This window comes from Aotus nancymaae, unplaced genomic scaffold, assembly GCF_030222135.1.
Source record: "Aotus nancymaae isolate 86718 unplaced genomic scaffold, 86718_ANA_hifiasm-v0.15.2.pri h1tg000057l, whole genome shotgun sequence".
Lineage (NCBI taxonomy): Eukaryota > Metazoa > Chordata > Mammalia > Primates > Aotidae > Aotus > Aotus nancymaae.
Window position 1 is genome coordinate 22,533,417 of NW_026988471.1, and position 21,236 is coordinate 22,554,652.

General features: G+C 34.9%; 1 protein-coding gene across 4 annotated transcripts in view; it reads right to left on the reverse strand.

Annotated features, from left to right (window-relative positions):
• The window catches only part of ATAD2B (ATPase family AAA domain containing 2B), a 194,084-nt gene that overhangs the window by 45,814 nt on the left and 127,034 nt on the right, over positions 1-21,236 (reverse strand). For all 4 annotated transcript variants that reach the window (XM_064363892.1, XM_064363891.1, XM_064363890.1 and 1 more), the window contains 3 exons: positions 15,892-16,078; positions 4,819-5,004; positions 699-834 (listed from right to left, as the gene is read on the reverse strand). In XM_064363892.1, the coding sequence (XP_064219962.1) occupies positions 699-834; positions 4,819-5,004; positions 15,892-16,078 (509 nt within the window). The remainder of the gene's footprint in view (positions 1-698; positions 835-4,818; positions 5,005-15,891; positions 16,079-21,236) is intronic.

Genomic DNA, 21,236 nt, shown 5'->3' on the forward strand with positions numbered 1-21,236 from the left:
AGAGGCTGAAAGATAAAGCAAGTAGATCTTATCCTTTACACATCTTTAAGATTAGGAAAAGAAAATCTCTTTTGAATAACTTAGCATGCAGCCCTTACTTATGTCAAGGAACTGAAATCTGACAAATTTTTGAGGTACCTCTTAAAGCTCAATTCTTGAGTCTAAACTTCTTGAGTCCAAACCCAAGAAAAATCTAACACTTAAAACAAAGCCAGGATAGATTTTCAAATGACTAGCATAAAATGTTAAACGTAATGGGTCTAAATTAATAAATAAACTAGAAATGGCAAATATTCTAACTAGCTCTTAGCCCATCAAATCTACCATAGCCCAAAAAGTAATGAGCACAACACCTGGCGTTCACAACCTGCCAGTTCAAGTCCTGGGTACTTACTGTGACTAAAACAGAGAACTGAAGACTTTTTTCTATGACTTTTTGAGCTCCATAATGTGGAATCTACTAGAGGATGTGATTGATGTCATAAGAAGTCCTGTTTAGTGAAACTTTACCAAGGCTATACTTCCCAATCTCAAGTCAGGTGAACACAATGGACACTTCCACATGTCCATCTGAAGATAAACAGAACCTGACAAACTCCTCACTTCCATGAAGGAAGGGCTAAAAAAAACCTGACTCCAAGAAAGGGCATTTCTTAACTCCATCCCCCTCATTTTCCTAAAGGCTTTACAAACTTTACCAGCATGTTTCCTTCGTGGTGGAGCCATTGATGCCTGATTGAGAATCAATTCTTGAAAAAATTTTCTTCTGTCTTCTTCAATAGGCCTTTGAATATACAAGACCTCTTCATACTGTATTCTAAAGATACATTTAACCTACACATATATACACACACACAAAGACATTAAATATATAGAGAATTAAAAGCTTATATATCATACCAAATTGCAATGTCTTCATCTTCCATTATCATGTTCAATATTCACAGAACATTCACGTAGGGTTACAGTTAACCTAGTTCTAGGCTATGCTCTTGAAGGGTTCAACCACATGGGCTAAACAGAAGTGGAAGAATGTCCAGTTGCCCAAGTCATTAATGAATGATACTATATATCTAGTAAGAGTCATCAGATAATAGCAAAAAGGATAGCTGGTTGTAACAGATGGCAACAATCTCAAAGAGCTTTTACATAAGAACTGAGAAGTAATTACTTACAACCTACAATAGAGAGCTAGAAGAATGTTAACACTGCCATCTCTTTTTCTTTCTTTCTTTCTTTTTTTTTTTTTTGCCCAGGCTGGAGTTTAATGGTGTGATCTTGGCTCACCGCAACCTCCGCCTCCCGAGTAGCTGGGTTCAAGTGATTATCCTGCCTCAGCCTCCCGAGTAGCTGGGGTTTCAGGCATGTGCCACACACCTGGCTAATTTTGTATTTTTAGTAGAGATGGGGTTTCTCCATGTTGGCCAGGCTGGTTTTGAACTCCTGACCTCATGATCCACCCGCCTCGGCCTCCCAAAGTGCTGGGATTACAGGCGTGAGCCACGATGCCTGGTCAACGCTTCCATCTCTTATCCTTGTATTTCTTTGTACTTCCTATCCATTGACTTCCCTTCCTGTGCTCTTTCCCTACAAAGTCTACTTCACTGTAATCTCTGGAATCCTGGTTCCACTGCAAATAAACTACACCTCTGGTCTAGTTTATGCCCCATAACACACTCTAAAAAAAAATTAAGCCTATTATTCTCATATCCTTCATCTCCATCAACTTGGTGATTATCTACCTCTTCTGTTTACATACTCTGTGAAGACTTTGACCCCAGGTATCCACCTTCCAAGAAATGCTGTTTAAATCTTCTTTACCTCATCCAACTTTGTATACTATGGCATTAAATACGGTATTTAATTTTTATGTTTTTCTAGAATGTCTACCTTCTACCTTCTAGATATCAAACTCCCTGAGAAAAGAGACCACTTCTTATTTATCTGTTTTCCTATACCTATCCCAGTGTCTGGTATTTAGTAATGCCTAATAAGCATGTACTGAAAGAGTTAAGTTTGTGATTTTGTTACCCAGCCCATATCAAATTGGAAACTGCAAATAGAAAAAGGAGAAGGTCACTAGTATGCAGCAAAGATATACCAACGATGACACTGTGAAAATATGGATTACTGGTTAGCTTAGAATCCAACATTTTATAAGTGGGATAAATTATACTTCTCTAAGTTCACTCCTAACCTTATTTTCTGACAGTCCTAGCCTCAAATCTCATGTTATACCAAAGACAAGCCTTTCATAATTCCCAGAACAAATCATGCTCTCTTTCACATTGGTTCACACTGGTTGTGATACATACTATTCACTTGTTCCTAACCCCTTCTATAATGAAACACTCTAACTGATGCCTTCTGTGTGATGCCTTCCCTAACCTTCACTTAGGCACAACCTCTTCTCATTAAACTTTTTTGAAAAAACAGTTCAATAATGTTCAGTAAATTTTACAGTTGTGCAGCCATCACAAGCAAGTTTTAGAACTTGTCACCCAGGCTGCAGTGCAGTGGCACGATCTCGGCTCACTGCAACCTTCACCTCCCTGATTCAAGAGATTCTCCTGCCTCAGCCTCCTGAGTAACTGGGACTAAAGGGAAGTGCCACCACGCCCGGCTAATTTTTTGTGTTTTTTTTTTTTTTTTTTTTTAGTAGAGACGGGGTTTCATTGTGTTAGCCAGGATGGTCTTGATCTCCTGCCTCAGCCTCCCAAAGTGCTGGGATTACAGGCGTGAGCTACCATACCCAGCCTGTTTTCATTTCTTTTGTGTAGATAACTAGGAATGGAATTGCTGAGTCATACCATAAATTTACGTTTAACTTTGTAAAGTGGCTGCACCATTTTACAATCCCACCAGCAGTATATAAGGACTCCAGTTTCTACATCCTTGCCAATACTTGGTATTGTGTCTTTTTTATTAATAGTTATTAGGTTGGTGCAAAAGCATGTCTTTTGCGGCTTTTAATGGCAAAAAATGCAATTACTCTTGCACCAACCTATGTTTTAGTGGGTTGCAGTGGTATTTTATTCCTGAATGACTAATAATGAGCATCTTTTCACATGCTTATCATCCAATTACATATACTCTAAGGAACCTCATATAAAAGGAATTATATAAAATTTGTCCTATGACTGGCTAATTTCGCTTAGCATAATGTCTTCAAGCTTCATGGATGTTGTAACATGCATCAAAATTTCCTCCTTTTTAAGGCTAAACAATGTTCCATTGTATATACTACATTTTGTTTATCCTTTCAACTGTCAATGGACACTGAGGATGTTTCTACCTTTTGGTTACTGTGAATGATGCTGTTGTGAACATGGATGTACAAATACCTGTTCAAGTCCCTGCTTTCAATTCTTTTGGGTATGTACCCAGAACTTGATTTGCTGGATCATATGGCAACTATATATTTAAGATAATGTCATACTGTTTTCCACAGTGGTCATACAATTTTACATTCTCACCAGCAATGCAAAAAGGTTCTCATTTTCCCACATCCTCATCAACATTTGTTAATTTGTTTTTTTTTTTAATAACAGCCATCTAATGTGAATGAAGTGGTATCTGATTGTGCTTCTGATTGACATTTCCTTAATGATTAGTGATTTTCAGCATCTTTTCATATGCTCATTGTCCATTTGTATATCTTCTTTAGAGAAATGTCTTTTCAAGTCCTTTGCTTATTTTTGAATGTTTGTTTTGCTGTTATTGTGTTGTAGGAGTTTGTCAGCTATATGATTAACAAATATTTTCTCCTATCCTGTGAGTTGCCTTTCATTCCACTGATACTGATCAACTGTGATTTTACCTTTGATTTGAACTCAAAGCTAGATTTCAGACTTGAAAAATACACATATTAGTAATAACATTCAAGTTAACATGCTATTAACGAAAGAGCTGCAAGGTCAAATCTCATTAAATGATAAGGATGAGAAGGATATAATTGATGGTGATATAACCATAATTTTCTTAGAAAGCTGAGTATCTCTTTTCCAAAATGCTTGAGACCAGACGTGTTTCCGATTTCAAACTTTTTCAGATTTTAAAATATGTGCATATATATAATGAGATTATCCTGGGGATGGGACCCAAGTCTAAAGAAAATTTATTTATGTTTCATGAAAACCTTATAACATAACCTGAAGGTAATTTTATACAATGTTTTTAATAATTTTGTGCATGAAACAAAGTTTTGACTGCAACCCATCACTTGAGGTCAGGTGCCAAATTTTCCACTTGTGGCTTCATGTTAGCACTCAAAGAAGTTTGAGGTTTTGGATTTCTGGATTAGAGATGCTGAATCTGTGTATGTATGTGTGATATGTGTATATATATATGTATGTATGTGTCTATATATGTATGTGTGTGTGTGTGTGTATATATATATATATGTAAGGATCTGTTCTAAGCATAAATTATCTCAATCCTTAATTCCTCAGTGGTGTTATAAAGATTGAGATAATTTATGCTTAGAACAGAACCTGACATACATACATATATATATACACACACATACATACATACATATGTATACACATACATACACATAGTGGTATTATAGTATAGTGGTATTCCTCAGTGGTGTTATAAAGATTGAGATAATTACCACTATAATACCACTATACTAAAAAAGAAATTAAAACTTAAAACAATAACTTGCCTACATCATACAGCTAATAATCAGTTACAGCCAGGATATAAACCCTGACAGTACTGATGTCATAATAATTAAAAGATGTCCAATTTACAGGGTGACCTATTTTAGAAAAATGTAATAAGGAAAGATAAATATTTAATCATTCTTACCTCTTCAGGCAGTTCACTGTACATAGTTTCAGAGGTAGACAATAAAAATATAGGTGAAAATGATGGTATATCTTGTAGCAATGTCAGAAAAGTTGCTCTCACAGTTTCACTGACAGCTTCCCACCAATCCCCAATGTGAGGCATGTAAACAATGCTAGGTACTGTTCTTCGAGCTTCACGAAAAATCTAATTAAGGAAAAAAACAACAACATTAAACAACTCAAATTGATTAAAGTCTACCCAGTTACCTCCAAATATATGAAATATGTCAGGAGTATTACAGTCATTAGTTTCAGCCTCAAAATTTTAGTTCAAGATATGATGCACAAGCCTTATACAACTTCAATCTACCCCTGCCCCACCAAAAAAAATGTTTTGCCCTTTAATTATTCCTAATCAGTATATATCAACAGTGGAAGGTATCAAATTGCTCTACTTATCTAGCATATAAAGATAATAAAGCAAAACACCACTGTAAAATATGCTGCAAATAGAGATAAACATGCACCTAGGTCACTCCTGTAATATTAGTAAGCTTTACACAAAGAACATAGTTTATGTTTTTGAGTGCCTTGACTAAAACGATACAGCATATAAATTAAATAATCATTTTAACCAAGATGTACCACTCTAGAGCTCAAAATCAATGAACTACCTGTTGAACCAGTAATTCACCTCCTCCCATTATCTTAGTTCAATATTTTATAAAATAGTCACAAAATACTCTGACTTATCTGAAGAGCAAATGATTAGCAAAGAGCTCTGAGACACTCCACTGTTAGAAAATACAAAATGAAGTTTCCCTCAGGTGTTTAAAAGAGTCCTAACCATAGTTTCAATCACGCTCTGCCAACACACATCAATAGGGACCAAGTTGGCTACTATTTAAGCTGCCAAGCTGAATTAATATCCCTTACTTATTAAGTCAATGGTTTAATACTCCATCAACAAATTCTGACATGTTAACAGGACATCTCTCATTTTCTTTAACAAGTTTAGTTATAAAAATCTGACTTTCTTCCATTTTGAGAACTCTGCTCCTAAAATGGTCTACTTATTTCCCCTTATTTTTAACACATTTCAATTAGCCTATGTAATATACAAGACATAAAAATAAGAATTTAGCCAGGTGCAGTGGCTTGCGACTAATCCCAGCACTTTGGGAGCCCAAAACAGGCAAATCACTTGAGGTCAGGAGTTCAAGACCAGCCTGTCCAACATGGTGAAATTCCATCTCTACTAAAAAAAAAATTAGCCAGGTAGTGGTGCACACTCGTAGTCCCAAGTGCTGAGGTAGGAGAATTCTCTTGAACCTGGGAGGCAGAGGTTGCAGTGAGTCGAGATCACACCACTGCACTCCAGCCTGGGAGACAGTGAGACTCCATCTCAAAAAAAAAAAAAAAAAGGAAGAATTTAATATTTAAAATGATTGCGATTATCAGAAACTACCCTAAGAATCAAAAGTATTATTTTTCTTTAATGAATAAGCTTACCACTTGCATATATTTTTTAATAGCATATTTATACAGCTTTAAATCTTTTGTGTAAAATAAAGTGTACTGCCAATTCAATAATAAACCAGATGAGAGAGGCTCAAATGATAATCGGAAAAAATGTAGATGTTATGATCACTCACATCAAAAGTAATATATGCTCCTTCCCTTTCTTAATATTTGCATATCCACCAATCCAGAACAGTTGTACAGTACAACTCCTTCAGGACTCTCAAATTTTGACCTTTTCTGCAAACACGTACCCTCCTATCCTGGATCTTGGAAATCCAAGGATTATTTTTTTCCAAAGTTCTTGTAGAAAATTCATAAGCGAAAAACAAGCATAACTATTGGCAAAAGGAAGGAACCATGCAGAGGCACAAAGGCAACTGAGGTATTTATTTAAAAAAAAAAAAATTACATGCCACCCAAATCAGGCATGGTTATGTGGAAAACAGTGACCAGCTCCTTTTGTTACTTTCCAGTTCCCCACTCTGTGCTGGTAAAATGACAGAGAGTCAGGAAGGAAAGAAAGGTGATCATATGAAAAAGACTAACCAGCTATAGGCTACTAAGGAACCTCACAAAACCAATCACTTAATTTGGCCATGCAAGTTACCACATATATGCCCAAGGTATGAGAGAGATAGGAAAACATGCCTTTAAAAAATGAAATTTTTCCTTTCATTCTAGTACTTCTATGTTAGATTTTCCAGGAACATGTGTTGAGAATCATTAACAAGTATCAAAGAGGTTGAGCACAGCAACAAAAGGTTAAGTGAGAATAATGTGACAGAGTCAGAAGTTAACTACAGGTGTCTTAACTGTATTCGCAAGGGTGAACTACATACAATCATCACCAGCTCTAAGAGTTGAGGTTTGTTTTTTTCTATTTCTTTTTTCCTCCAATTGTCTGAAAACTAATAAATTGAACATGATATCGTATTGACCCTATTAAAAAATTTAGAAATTCCACATTTCCAAAAAATTTCTTTCTTATTTTCTTCTCATCTTCTCAAAATTAACAAATTGAATGTGACATCCTACTGACCCAATACAAATATTTGGAAACTTTTTGCTTCCAAAGTCTTTAGGAAAATGTCCTTCTTGACAAAAAAAAAAAAAAAAAAAAAAAAATTAAACTATATTTGAAAATCTATAGGGGAATAAAATCAGGCAAGTCTAAGATGAACATGAAAAAATAAAAAGACTTTGCCTTTCTGATCTATGAGTGCATAATTACATGAATTGAGAATTAACCTAACTACATGAAATACCAATATCTATGAAATATTTTTGTAATTTTTCTCCTAAGCCTTTAGTTAAAACCCATCCTTAATTTCTAGAAAAACTAAAAAGCACTACTAAAACAAGCTTTCTTTTTAATTCCTTATTCTATGTTATCTTAGAATATTAAAATAAACTTTTATATTTTCTTTAAATTTATAACCAATCTGTTCTAATTCCCATTTTGTAATAAAAATTCAAAAAGAACAGAGTTTGAGTATAGCATTTAAAAGTTCTTATAAGCAACAAGGAAAAAAAGTTTAATCCTATTATGATTTTTTTCTGTAAAATAAAAACAGCTATTCAGTAGTTTGCTGGTAACTTTTAAAGTATGGAGTAAAATACACTCTGTGAAATCAAATACCAGATAATTCAGAGTAGAAAAATATAGCCTAATTTCAATGAAGCGGCAACTGGCTTGGTAACAAGTGATGCCATTTGAGAACTAGAAAAATACTCACCTATAGGGTGTCTTGGATTGGTGGATGTGCAAGGTGTAGTAGAAAACAGAAAAACTGTTATAGAAAAAAAAAAAAAGACAGTAGGCCAAATTACTGAACCAACCGTTTCAAAACACCTTTGACATGACCAGCACTCTTGCACAAGTAAAATGAACAAACGTCAACATATGTGAACTGTTCATTTTGATTCTTTATTACAACATTATACTCCATTTCCTTCTGACCTCCTTCTTGCCATGGACATCATAAGGACCTTATATAACTAATTTTTTTAAACTTTCTTTATTTAAAAATAAATCACAAACTACTTCCTCTAAATATTAAAAACATTAAAGGCAAAAATCGAGCCACTGAAGTTAGAAGTATCCATACAAGGAAGCACTCATGATATAAACTGCACTTACAGTTACAAGAGTTCTCTAATCATCTCAAAAACTAAACTTTGAAGTCAGCATTTTAGCCATCAAATTAAAATGCTCCGTCCATGAAAATTCAGTGTATTTTTACATTAAGAATTTATAGTCCTACAACAAGCCATTTTCTTTAGAAAGTGAAAACTAGAAAAGTTTTAAACACACATGTGAATAAAGCAGAAAGCTCAAAGCCAGTATCACTTTACTTGCCTAAAGGGGGCAATATAGGAAAGAGGGAAACAACTTTATGTCATCAAGAAACTTCCAGAACTTGTCTCAGTCACTTAATAGTATTATAAATATATTAAAATTATAAAGCACAGGTAAAAAAAAAAATCTTGGGAGCTAAAACATCCTCAGTGTTTTTTATAAAAATTAAAATAAGTTTAATTCTTTGTGCCATGCTATCAGAAACTATTAAAATAAATAATATCTGTGCATTGCTGGTGGCTTTATACCATTTCTATCCCTTTATTAACATTCCATTTATCTAAGATTTACTGAGAATCTCTTGTGAAAAGAAGGAACAGTCTGAATTCTAAAGATTCAGGATTCAATAAGTAAGGTACAAATTTCTTTACACGCACACAAAATCAGCCTGTTATAAAACACATCTGTACTAGTTTCTGAACTATGGCAGTAACACAAATTAGCATTTTATGAAAATTAAATCACTTAAATTCTTTTTTTAATATTTTCATTCCCTAAAGAATTCAAGAATTTCAGTAACTGTGATACACTCCAGCTCAGGATAATTTAACTTGTCTACAACCAAAAAAAAAAAAAGTATTGCTATGGAAAAACTCAGATAGCCATGTGAACAAACACAAAAGCATCCAAAGTATACACAGACTGCTATAGGGAAACCCAGAAACCTAAAAGCACAAACACAAGAGCATCCAAAGTATACACACAAGAAAGTACACTAATACCTTCATGCTATTCGACCAAAAGGAGCATCCCCTGGAAAATTCTAGATAATAATTTCTTTCTGGGGAAAGAAATGCATTTAAATTTTCACCAAGAAAATACCTTATTCACCTTTAGAAATTATTCCCAACACCATACAGTACCTAAACTCCAAAGCTTTTCAGACCATATATAAATGTATTAATTGAATCAAACCTCTCTAATAATTAAAAATATAAAATATAGCACACTTATCAGTCCCTTTTTTCCAAACCAACAACAGAAATATACAGGAGGCAAAAATTATATTTGAGTATGTCAGAAAAGGAGAATCATAGTTTTGCTTTGTTTTTTAAGAGTGTTAATACCAAAGGTCTTTACTGATAATTAACAGTTCCTGTCTTGTTGTAGGACTCAATAATTACTTGTGAACTTAAGGGGGCAACTATAAATCTTTCAGGCTATGCCAAGGTTTCTCATTCTCCTTCCAAAGCCTTTAGAAGACTGTGAAATGCTCAATAACATATGTGTGTACACACACACCCCTGCAAATTTGTTTCAGTAATAAACGTTGGACTAATGTCTAGGGACCAGTTAAAGTAGGATAGCTCAAAGTGAGAGCTATTGAAGACCTAGAATAGTAATATCTGAGATGCATTTTTACAAAGCACAGATTCCTGAGACTCATACTAAATTGAATGAATCACAAATCTATGGGTGTGCAGCCAGAAAATCAGAAACTTTTATAAGTACACCCAGGTGATTCTCATGCACATTAAATTTTAAGAAACAATAAGAAAACATTGCTTTTTAATATAGTAGACACTAACTCTGCCAGTTTTCACTCCAATTGGTAATATCAATCAATAGCTGAGTCCGTCAGAAGGAGAAAAGAAAGTTCTGTCATGAATATTCTTGTCCACGTATGTTTTAAAGGATAGACAAAAATGAAACATGATTCCCCACAGTATAAATAATATCAAGTAGGGGTCTTCCACCTTACTACAAATATAAATACAGCCCTTTAAAAGTGATTTAAGACTTCTTCCCTTTAAGATTGCCTTTCATGTTCATGTTACACTATTAAATATCCAACTTAATTTATATTAAGTATTTTAGAGCCTGGGGAAAAGAGAAAACATGCAAGAATAACTTATCATAGACTAAACCCTTATATTACACACCAATTTAGAGAGATAACTCTGAGTATAGGAGGACCAGCTCCCAAGAAAGATGAAGCAAAAAGGAAGAAATGAAAAGGAATACAGAACAGAAGAAAAGAGAATCTTCTAAAATCTTTCCAGTGTTTCACCACCTGATTCATGTACTCTCTTCCCTAGGGCTTTTGTACCCACTTATAACCTGGTTTGCCAACCTCTACCAATTATTTAAAAATTCCTGTTACACAACAGGCTATTTTTGCAGAATTTGTTAAAAAAAGACAGTGTGATATTTATGAACACAAATAATTTTAAATATGCACTTAAGATACATATAATCACAGATTAACCAAGACATCTGGTCTCTGGCCAGTGTTCAGAGTCTGGGTGTCTGCTATCATGACTGCACACCACGACTCAGCTCCTTGAAGACTGAATATCCGGCTGGGGTCAATCTAGAGTAAGCTCGACTTCTAACCCAGAAGCTCTTAGGTATAAACTGAGAAGATGAGATGCCTTAATGTACTAAAGAAAGTGAAATACAACCAAAATAACATTAAGTTTTTGTTGTTTTTCACTACCAAGTGATACCTCTCTCCTCCACACCAAAACAAAAAGTAGTAAAGCCCAAGAAGTGTACAAGAAACCAGAGGATGAAATTAGAATTTAAAGTTGGCCAAGTAGGATTCAGAATGATATCATGAAAGAAAATAGGAAAAAAAACCAAAACCCTATAACATCAATATATAGTTCACTACAATGCTTCCTAAATGTTTCCTTACCTTTACTTAAATAACATTAAACTATTAGATTGCTAATGTTTGTAAATATATATACATATTAGCCGTAAGGAACTATAAACAAAAATTTAAAAATCTTTCTCACTTTGAAAATATTTCTCTTTCAAAGTGATTTTTTAATCTTTAGTTTGCTTGATATAGTCAAATAAAAACTTCAAAAAAGAGAATTTTCCAAATAGTATAGCATAAACTAAAAAGGCAAAGTTCACACATTACCCAATCCTCCAGATTCCTTCTCCCCAAGCCAAAGAAACCATGATTAACAGTTTTTTAGGATACTTCCTTTTTCCACCAATGTCACCTTCATTTTTCCATATCAGCCATGTAAATCTACCTCATTTGTGTTAGTGGCTAGATAGGACTCCTTTTTATGTCAAGATACACCATAACTAATTTTAGCTGGCCCCACATGAAGGGATATTCAGTTTGTTCGTCTTTATGTTTTGTGTGGCAACTACACACGAGGCAGTGATAGATATCCCTGTTCATTTAGCATAGAATACTTGTAGCTAACTAGCTTTAGAAAAAAATGCTAAACATAGAATTCTTGGGTCAAAAGGTAAATGTACTTGAAATTGCATTTTCTTTTCCCACACTACACCACTGTAGTACTTGAAATTTTAAAAGATGGTGCCAAATTACACTCCAAAATCATTAAATAAATTTACATTTCCACTAAGTAAATATGAGCATTCCACATCTCCAACATGGCATTATCAAACTTTTTTTTAAACAAGTCTGATACTTTATTTTCACTTAAGTGAGTCTTAGAATCTTTTCACATTTTTATTGGTTACTTTTTCTTTTCCCCCATAAATGGCATGTTTCTATTTTGCCAGTCTTTATATTAGATTGCTATTCTTTCTTCTTACTGATTTTAAGATATCTTTCCACATTTAGGAAATTTGTTCTCAATATACCTGCTATAAATATACTTTTTCCCAAACTATGTCTATTAATTTAATCTAAAGAATGCTTTTTGCCATCTGTAATTTAAAATTTTATAAAATCAAATTCCTTCATATCTTTTAATTTTATATAATCCAATTCCTTCATATCTTTCTAGGTTTTGTGCATTGCTTTTAGAAATTACTTTCACACATAAGATAATAAATATACTGACCCTGTGAATTCTTCTAGTACTTTTATAGTTCCACTGACCATCTAGAGTTTATTTTAGGCTATAGAAAAAGGTAGGAAATCCTAGTTTTGTTTTGCTTTTTCCACTATTGGAGGAGCTTGCCAGTTTTCCAAGACCATTTGGTAAATAATCCATTTCTTCTATCTACTGATATGAAGTGTCATCGTCATTATGGTCATCACCATCAAAGTCTAAAAGTCTAAGCATGAATTGTCTCTTCTGTTCTATTACTTCGTCTATTCTCGCACAGGCACACATTCTTTATTACTGTAACTCCATTACGCCCTTGAAATTTTGGTAGGGCCCCCTAGTGACACTTTTCCTCTAGAATTCTCCTTGCTACTCTCATATTTATTTTCTAGAAGAAATATAGAACTCTCTTTTTTTAACTTCTCCCCCTAAGTTTTGAGGAGATTATAATTGGAACTGTACTTAATTTATACACTAATTTAAGAAAAAACCTTACAGGCTTTGAATTTTAAGTCTTACCATTCATTAGCTGTAAGCAGTAGCAGTGGCAGCAATGGTAGTAGTAATAAACATGATTATAACTAACTTTTGTTGAGGACTATATGTCAAGCCTGTTTGATAACCTCATGGTGTCATCTCCATTTCACAGATGAGAATATTAAGGCTCAGAGTGTTAAGCAACTTGCCCAAGGTCACAACCACAACTGAGATTTTAATCTGCATAATTTGACTTGAGTTTACACTCTGAATTGAAGAAGTTTAGTACAGTAATTACAAACAAGGTGTGCTTCTTCCTCCAAAGCTACAAATATTAACACAACATTATCATTAGTACGAAGTCACCACAAGTATTCTAGCCAGGCATGGCTCTCTACGCAGATGGCACTGTGAAGTATTCACGGATATATACCCATCCCAAATCCCCAGACTTTCTTGTTCCTATATAGTGGTTCACCCCAATGCAGAGATCTGCAGCAATAATCAGATCATGGGAGCTGAGAGTAAGAGGTGATGAGAATACTGACATGTAATTGATATCTAAAGCAGAGAAACCATTTAAGCTTGCCATTTATTAATATATAGATAGTAGCGCGTACACACACATGCACACACTAGAAGTACATTCACATAAGAAGTTGAATGCTCAATAGATTTTTAACTGCCCAATCAAATATATTTGAAATTTATCTATGTAGACTATCCCAACCCACCTCTCTCAAAAGAGTTGATCAGAAGAATGAAGATAACTAACAATATTATTAGCTTTTGGTTTACAAAATAAGCTCCTGAGATCTCAAGGCAGAGATTTTACTTTGAGACAATCGAATTTTAAAGTCTACTAACTTGGTTTGAGACCCAAATGCCAAATCCCTAAAGATATATTTACTTTAGGGATATGGGAAGAATACATGAGACTAGTCCAGCTCTGGCTTCCTTAATAAAGATGGCTTCTTCCCCACAAGAAGAAGATTGACGGTACCATAAAAGGTAGAGAGCATTCCTGGTGGGAGGCTTCTCTGGCCTTTGGTTGGGAAACAGACAAATAAGGTATGTCTTTCATATATTCAACTGTCTCCCCCAGCAACTTTTAGTTTTCTTCTCATAGTCCCTTCATATTGTTTCTGCTAACTCCTAGGTAAACTTAGTTGCTATTTTAATTGGGATCTCTTCTTCCGTTATATTTCTAACTTATTATAGTATTTATAAGAGAAAACTATCATTTTAAAACATTAACTTTGAAAGTGACCATCTTATGAAATTCTTTTATTGTCTTTCATCGTTTTTTAGTTGACACTGTAAGTCTTCCATATAATTAATCATATCATAGGCAAATACTTACAAATTCAATGTATTCTTTCCAATACTTATATTTCTCAATGTCTAACTGAATTAATCTTGCATGCTTTAGTAATGTTATATTATTGGTTTGATGCGCTACTAGATTTCATTTGTTTCTTTATGGTCATTGCTTACATGAGATTAGTCTACAGTTTTATTTTGTATTTTCCTGAAAGATGTGATGTTGTTGGTTTTGCCAATTTCATAGCTTTCCTCCTATTCCTATGCTTTGGAACAGTTGACTAGCATCAAAATAATCTTATCCTTTAAAATTAAAATAATTCATTTGTGAAACCAGCTATGTTTAGTGGTTTCAAGATACTTGCTGAATTTCTTCTTCCATGGTGATTGTTTGGATTCTCTCTTCTCTAGGGCCAATTTTGTTGATTTATATTTTTCTAGTAAATCATTTGGATTTATTTTAAATGCTACTGAGTAATTCTCTTACTTGCATACAACCTGCAGTAATCTTGTCTCTTTAAAAAGGAAAAATATGAGCAAACATATAAATCAACATTATTGGAAAACACCCAGGATAGGTTAAATGAGTCAAACTGGGAGCAAAATACTGGTAGATAGCATTTAATTCAGGGATTTTTGGAAAGAAACCTTTAAATAGGGTTTTAAAAGTGATGAAGTGCTCGTAGGGTGCTTATATCCAGAGAACTGTGAGTAAAAGAGAATCTAAATCAAAACTACCATGAATTGTTTAAAAAGTGCATATTTCTTGCTACAATGTAAGAAATGGCTTTCAGTTAGATAATTATAGCATAAGTCTTAAGTATTGGAAAATGTAACTGGGGAAAAAAAAACAAAATTGTGTGAAATGTTTTAAGTGTTACTACTCCAGTTATCTAACTCTAAAAGTAAGATAAGTATCAAAGTACAAAGTGGCATTCCTCTAATTTATTTATTTGAAACATTATTATTCAAACATTTAATGACCACTTACTATCAGCTGGACACCTTGTCAGAGTTACAAAAGCGGCTTAGACATGGTCCCTTGGCTCAAAAAATGTATTACCCTCATCCCTAGTTTCAATATGACATAATACTCCATAACCATGGAGTTTACACAACACAACCTCAACAAATATAAACAGGCCCTGTAGAACTTTGCTTCACAAACCAGTAAATACAAAATAGTTGAAAATTAAATATCAAACATAAAACTATCAATACAAATATCTATAATTTTTGAACTGCTCTCACTATTCTGATATTTAATATTCATTTAATATGAATATTAAATCCTGATATCTCAAATTGGATATCATTTCCCTTTCTATAACACTCTAAGAAAAGACAGAAGTCTGAAACTGCTCTGAGATCACAGCTTTGAACAGAGGGTCAGAAAAAGGCAAAATAAACACCCTTTCTACAATGCATAATGAAACAGGGTATTAACAACAAGCTCACTTAAAAAAACTGTATGCATCAAAAGGATCCTTTACACTATTAGAATGCTAATAACCAACAAAAAGTTAATATTCATATCATACTCTGAAAAAAACTTATCTATAAACACTACACACTAGAAACATTATCAAAATATAGGCAATAAGAAAGTTGGAAGTGCTCTGATGTGGTACGAACCTACCTGTGCACATGACTCTTCAGGTGTTTTGGCACTAACTGAATAAAGTGCTGGGAGATCTAGTCTATGCACAGAGAATCTTTCTAGAGTATGCAAAAGTGCTGGAGCAAGGTGAGAAGTTTGACCTGAGCCCCGTTCTCCAGATAGCAATAACCGTGGCCTGTAAGAGATTGGCTGATGATATGGTGACCTGTAATACATGTAAAACATAATTATTTCAAAATCACACATTCTGATATGAAATATCAGCAAAATTTTTGATTTAAAACAATTTAACTCCAAATTAACAGAACTTACCTATATTATTTTAGTACAGTGTTTTTTTCATTAATCATGGTTTTAAAATGTTGATATCTCTGATCATATTAGTAACCAAAATATAAAAGTATAAAATCCACTTTAAAATAAAATAACCTTGGTATTCCTGCTATCATACCATATATATTAAATTGAAGATGCATTAAACTCCAGTATCATTTAGTTATTAATTACCCAAGGTTAAAGAATCTTACTTTTTTGACAAAGAGGTAGATCTGAAGATTATTCCAAATGTAGGGTTCAATTAACAGGCAGAGCCTTTAGGAGGTGATTAAGTCATAAGGGGTCAGGTCAGCCCTCATGAATGGATTAGTTATATTATCAAGCCCTTTGATAATGTAACTAGCCAGCTAGTTCCTTCGATCCCTTCTGCCTTGTGAGGACATTGTTGGTCCCCTCCAGAGGAAGGAGCATTCAAGGCATCATCTTAGAGGTAGAAATCAATCCCTCACTAGACACCAAATCTGCCAGAACCTTGATCTTAGACTTCCGGCCTCCGTAACTGTGAGTAATAAATTTATGTTGTTTATGTTCTCACTCATAAGTGGGAGTTGAACAATAAGAACACATGGACACAGGGAGAGGAACATCACACACTGGGGCCTGTTAGAGGGCAGGTTGGGTGGGGGGATAGAGGAGGGATAGCATTAGGAGAAATATCTAATGTAGATGACAAGCTGATGGGTGCAGCAAACCACCTGGCACATGCATACCAATGTAACAAACCTGCACATTCTGCACATGTATCCCAGAACTTAAAGTACAATAAAGAAATAAATAAATAAATTTATGTTGTTTATAAATTACTCTGTTTAAGGTATTTTGTTATAGCAGCAGGAACAAACTAAAACAACCACAATTTTTAAAATAGCAAATATATATACACACACACACACACACACACACACACACACATATATACATACATATATACACATACACACATATATATATACACATACACATATACATATATAAACTCCTTCCAAAAGATGACATCTAAAGCCCCATACCAAAGAAGGAAAATGTATTAAACCAAACTTGACTTGTAATTTCAAGATTCTACAGCACCATTAAAATAACAAATGAGACAAAGTCTACTCTCACTGTGGGTAGTACTAGACATTCTAAGCCAATGCAGTAAGAATAAAGCAAATTTAAAATGGAATTAATAGAAAGCAAAAAGGGAAAAAAATGATACTTGTAAAGGATATGACTATGTAGTAGCAAATCCAAGAAATCAACCAAAAACTATCAGAATCTACCAGCAAAGTAGTAAGACAGAAGAAATAGAAAAATCAATAGATTTCCTAAACATCATCAATAACCAATGTGAAAAAGGAAAGGAAATCTTATTCACATCTGCAAAAAAAAATTTTAAAGGTAAAACAAACATTATCAAATTATAGTCTTTGCAAGAAAAGAATGAAATTGAGCCTGAACACAAAGACTAAATATATAAAGAGGTCAATTCTTCCTAACCCATTTACTTTTTTTATACACGTAGGATTTTCAAGTTGAAATTCCAAAAGAATTTTTGGGAGGAGGGGAGTTTCAACTTATTCACAACTTTAAGTGAAAGAATAATCAAGTAAGAGTATCAAGAAAACTTTTTAAAAACATGCTACCAATTTTAATGCATTCAAACATGTTAAGTAGCAAGCAATTTATTGAGATTTCTTGTTCAATTTTCTTAACAATTCTATGAAACACATAGTTTCATTTTATTAAACAGATGAGAAACCAGGGCTCATAGAGGTTAGCTATAAAGTTGTATAACAAGTTGGAAGAGTTCAAATTGTCATTCAAGCCCATTTGATTGCAAGGCTTGGGTTCTGAACCCACTATGTTAAGATATGTCCTACTTTATACTGAAACATATTATAGAATAACAATTAATAGAATGCAAAATACATCAAAAAAAAAAAAGGCATCCTAGGAAATGATTAACTGTAATGGAAAGAATTTCATATAAGCAAACAATCGGCAATACCGGAATGCAGCTACCAGGGAATGAGACGCAGAGGGCTAGAGGACTTCACGATTCCAAGTTAAGTGCCGGGTTCCTTGCAGTGGAACTGGTATAATTCTGAAAATAGCCCAGGGAAGGTGAGCCGAGAAGCAGGGTGAGTGCAGCCCAGGGAGGACTGACAGAGACAGGGTGGGGCACATCCCCACCTGGAAAGTGCAGCCGGCTCAGACGGTTGGGGACTTCACCCCCTCAGTCCTCCGATTCAGATCCTGTGGTGCCCTCATCCCTCCTGCAACCCATGGTCCACAAGAGCCCTGCCGGAATGAGGGGCGCCGTAGGTTATCAATGCAAATCTGAGCCTGGAGTCACAAGCTGGCACGGACCTGGGCGGAAGTGTGGACTAACACCAGCGGGACGAAACTACCTGTCCCACAGAAAGAGGCAGAATTGAAAGCAGGGAAACAGGCCATAAGGCCTGGCAGGCCTGACCCCCTCACAAAACTCAAACTGAAGCCCAAGCGCTAGAGAGCTTCCCAGCGAAAACACCAGTTTGATCTCAACCAGGAAGATCGAGTTCTGGGAAGGAGAGGCCATTGGGAAGGCGGGGCTTATTTAACCTGCATAAACAAACTCTGGGGAAGACCACCCACCTATCAACCTGACTGAATTCGAGGCAGCCCAGCAGCACCTTCACAGGCCAAAAAAGATACAGCTCCAACCTCAACAAAAAGCAGGTACACTCAGGAGATTCCTCCCGAAATCACCAACTTCAAAGATCAAAGGCAAATAAACCCACAAAGACAGGAAACAACCAGCGCAAAAAGGATGAATCCACCAAAGACCAGAACACCTCTTCTCCTCCCAGGGATCACAGCTCCTCACCATCAAGGGAACAAAACAAGACAGAGAAAGAGTTTGACGAATTGACAGAAGCAAGCTTCAGAAGGTAGGTAATAACAAACTTCTCAGAGTTAAAAGACCATGTTCTAACCCAATGCAAAGAAACTAAGAACCCTGAAAAGAAGGTTAGATGAAATTCTAACTAGAATAACCAGCATAGAGAAGAACGTAAATGACTTGATGGAGCTGAAAAACACAGCACGAGAACTTCGTGAGGCATACACAAGTTTCAACAGCCAAATCAATCAAGTATGAGAAAGGATATCAGAGATAGAAGATCAAATCAATGAAATAAAAGGAGAAGGCAAGACTAGAGAAAAAAGAGTGAAAAGAAATGAACAAAGCCTCCAAGAACTATGGGATTATGTGAAAAGACCTAATCTACGCTTGATCAGCATACCTGAATGTGACAGGGAGAATGAATCCAAGCTGGAAAACACTCTTCAGGACGTTATACAGGAGAACTTCCCCAACCTAACAAGGCAGGCCAATATTTAAATCCAGGAAATATAGAGAACACCATAAAGATACTCCTCAAGAAGAGCAATTCCAAGGCACATAATCATCAGATTCACCAGGGTTGAAATGAAGGAAAAAATCCTAAGGGCAGCCAGAGAGAAAGGACAAGTCACTCACAAAGGAAAGACTATCAGACTCACAGTGGATCTCTTGGCAGAAACCTTACAAGCTAGAAGGGAGTGGGGGCCAATATTCAACATCCTTAAAGAAAAGAACTTTCAACCCAGAATTTCATATCTGGCCAAACTAAGCTTCATAAGTGAAGGAGAAATAAAATCCTTTACGGACAAGCAATTGCTGAAAGATTTCATCGCTACAAGACCTGCCTTACAAGAGCTCCTGAAGGAAGTACTAAACATGAAAGGAACAACCAGTACCAGCCACTGCAAAAACATACCAAATAGTAAAGAACAATGACGCAACGAAGAAACCACATCAACTAACGGGCAAAACAACCAGCCAGTAACAAAATGGCAGGATCAAATTCAAACATGACAATATTAACATTGAATGTAAATGGCCTAAATGCCCCAATCAAAAGACACAGACTAGCAAACTGGATAAAAAGTCAAGACCCATCAGTGTGCTGTATTCAGGAGACCCATCTTACGTGCAAAGACTCACATAGACTCAAAAATAAAGGGATGGAAGAAGATTTACCAAGCAAATAGAGAGCAAATAAAAGCAGGGGTAGCAATCCTAGTCTCTGATAAAATGGACTTTAAACCAACAAAGATCAAAAGAAACAAAGAAGGGCATTAAACAATGGTAAAACAATCAATGCAACAAGAAGAGCTAACAATCCTAAATATATATGCACCCAATGCAGGAGCACCCAGATACATAAAGTTCTTAACAACCTACAAAGAGACTTAGACTCCCGCACAATAGTAGGGGGAGACTTTAACACTCCACTGATAATACTGGACAGATCAAAGAGACAGAAAGTCAACAAGGATATCCAGGACTTGAACGCAGATCTGGACCAAGCAGACCTAATAGACATTTACAGAACACTCCACCCGAAATCCACAGAATACACATTCTTCTCAGCACCACATCACACTTACTCTAAAATTGACCACTTAATTGAAGTAAATCACTCCTCAGCAAATGCAAAAGAACAGAAATCGTAAAAAACAGTCTGTCAGACCACAGCGCAATCAAATTAGAACTCAGGATTAAGAAAAACAGTCAAAACCACACAATCACATGGAAACTGAAAAAAAATTTGCTCCTGAATGACGAATTGATAAACAATGAAATGAAGGCAAAAATAAAGATGTTCTTCGAAACCAATGAGAACAAAGACACACGCACTAGAATCTATGGGACACATGTAAAGCAGTGTCTAGAGGGAATTTACAGCAATAAATGCCCACATGAGAAACAAGGAAAGATCTAAAATTGACACCCTATCATCAATATTGCAAGAGCTAGAGGAGAAAGATTAAAAAAAAAATGCAAAAGCAAGCAAAAGACAAGAAAATAACTAAGATCAGAGCAGAACTGAAAGAGACAGAGACACAAAAACCCTTCAAAACATTCAATAAATCTAGGAGCTGCGTTTTTGAAAAGAGCAACAAAATAGACTACTAGCTAGACTAACAGAAAAGAAAAGAGAGAAGAATCAAATAGA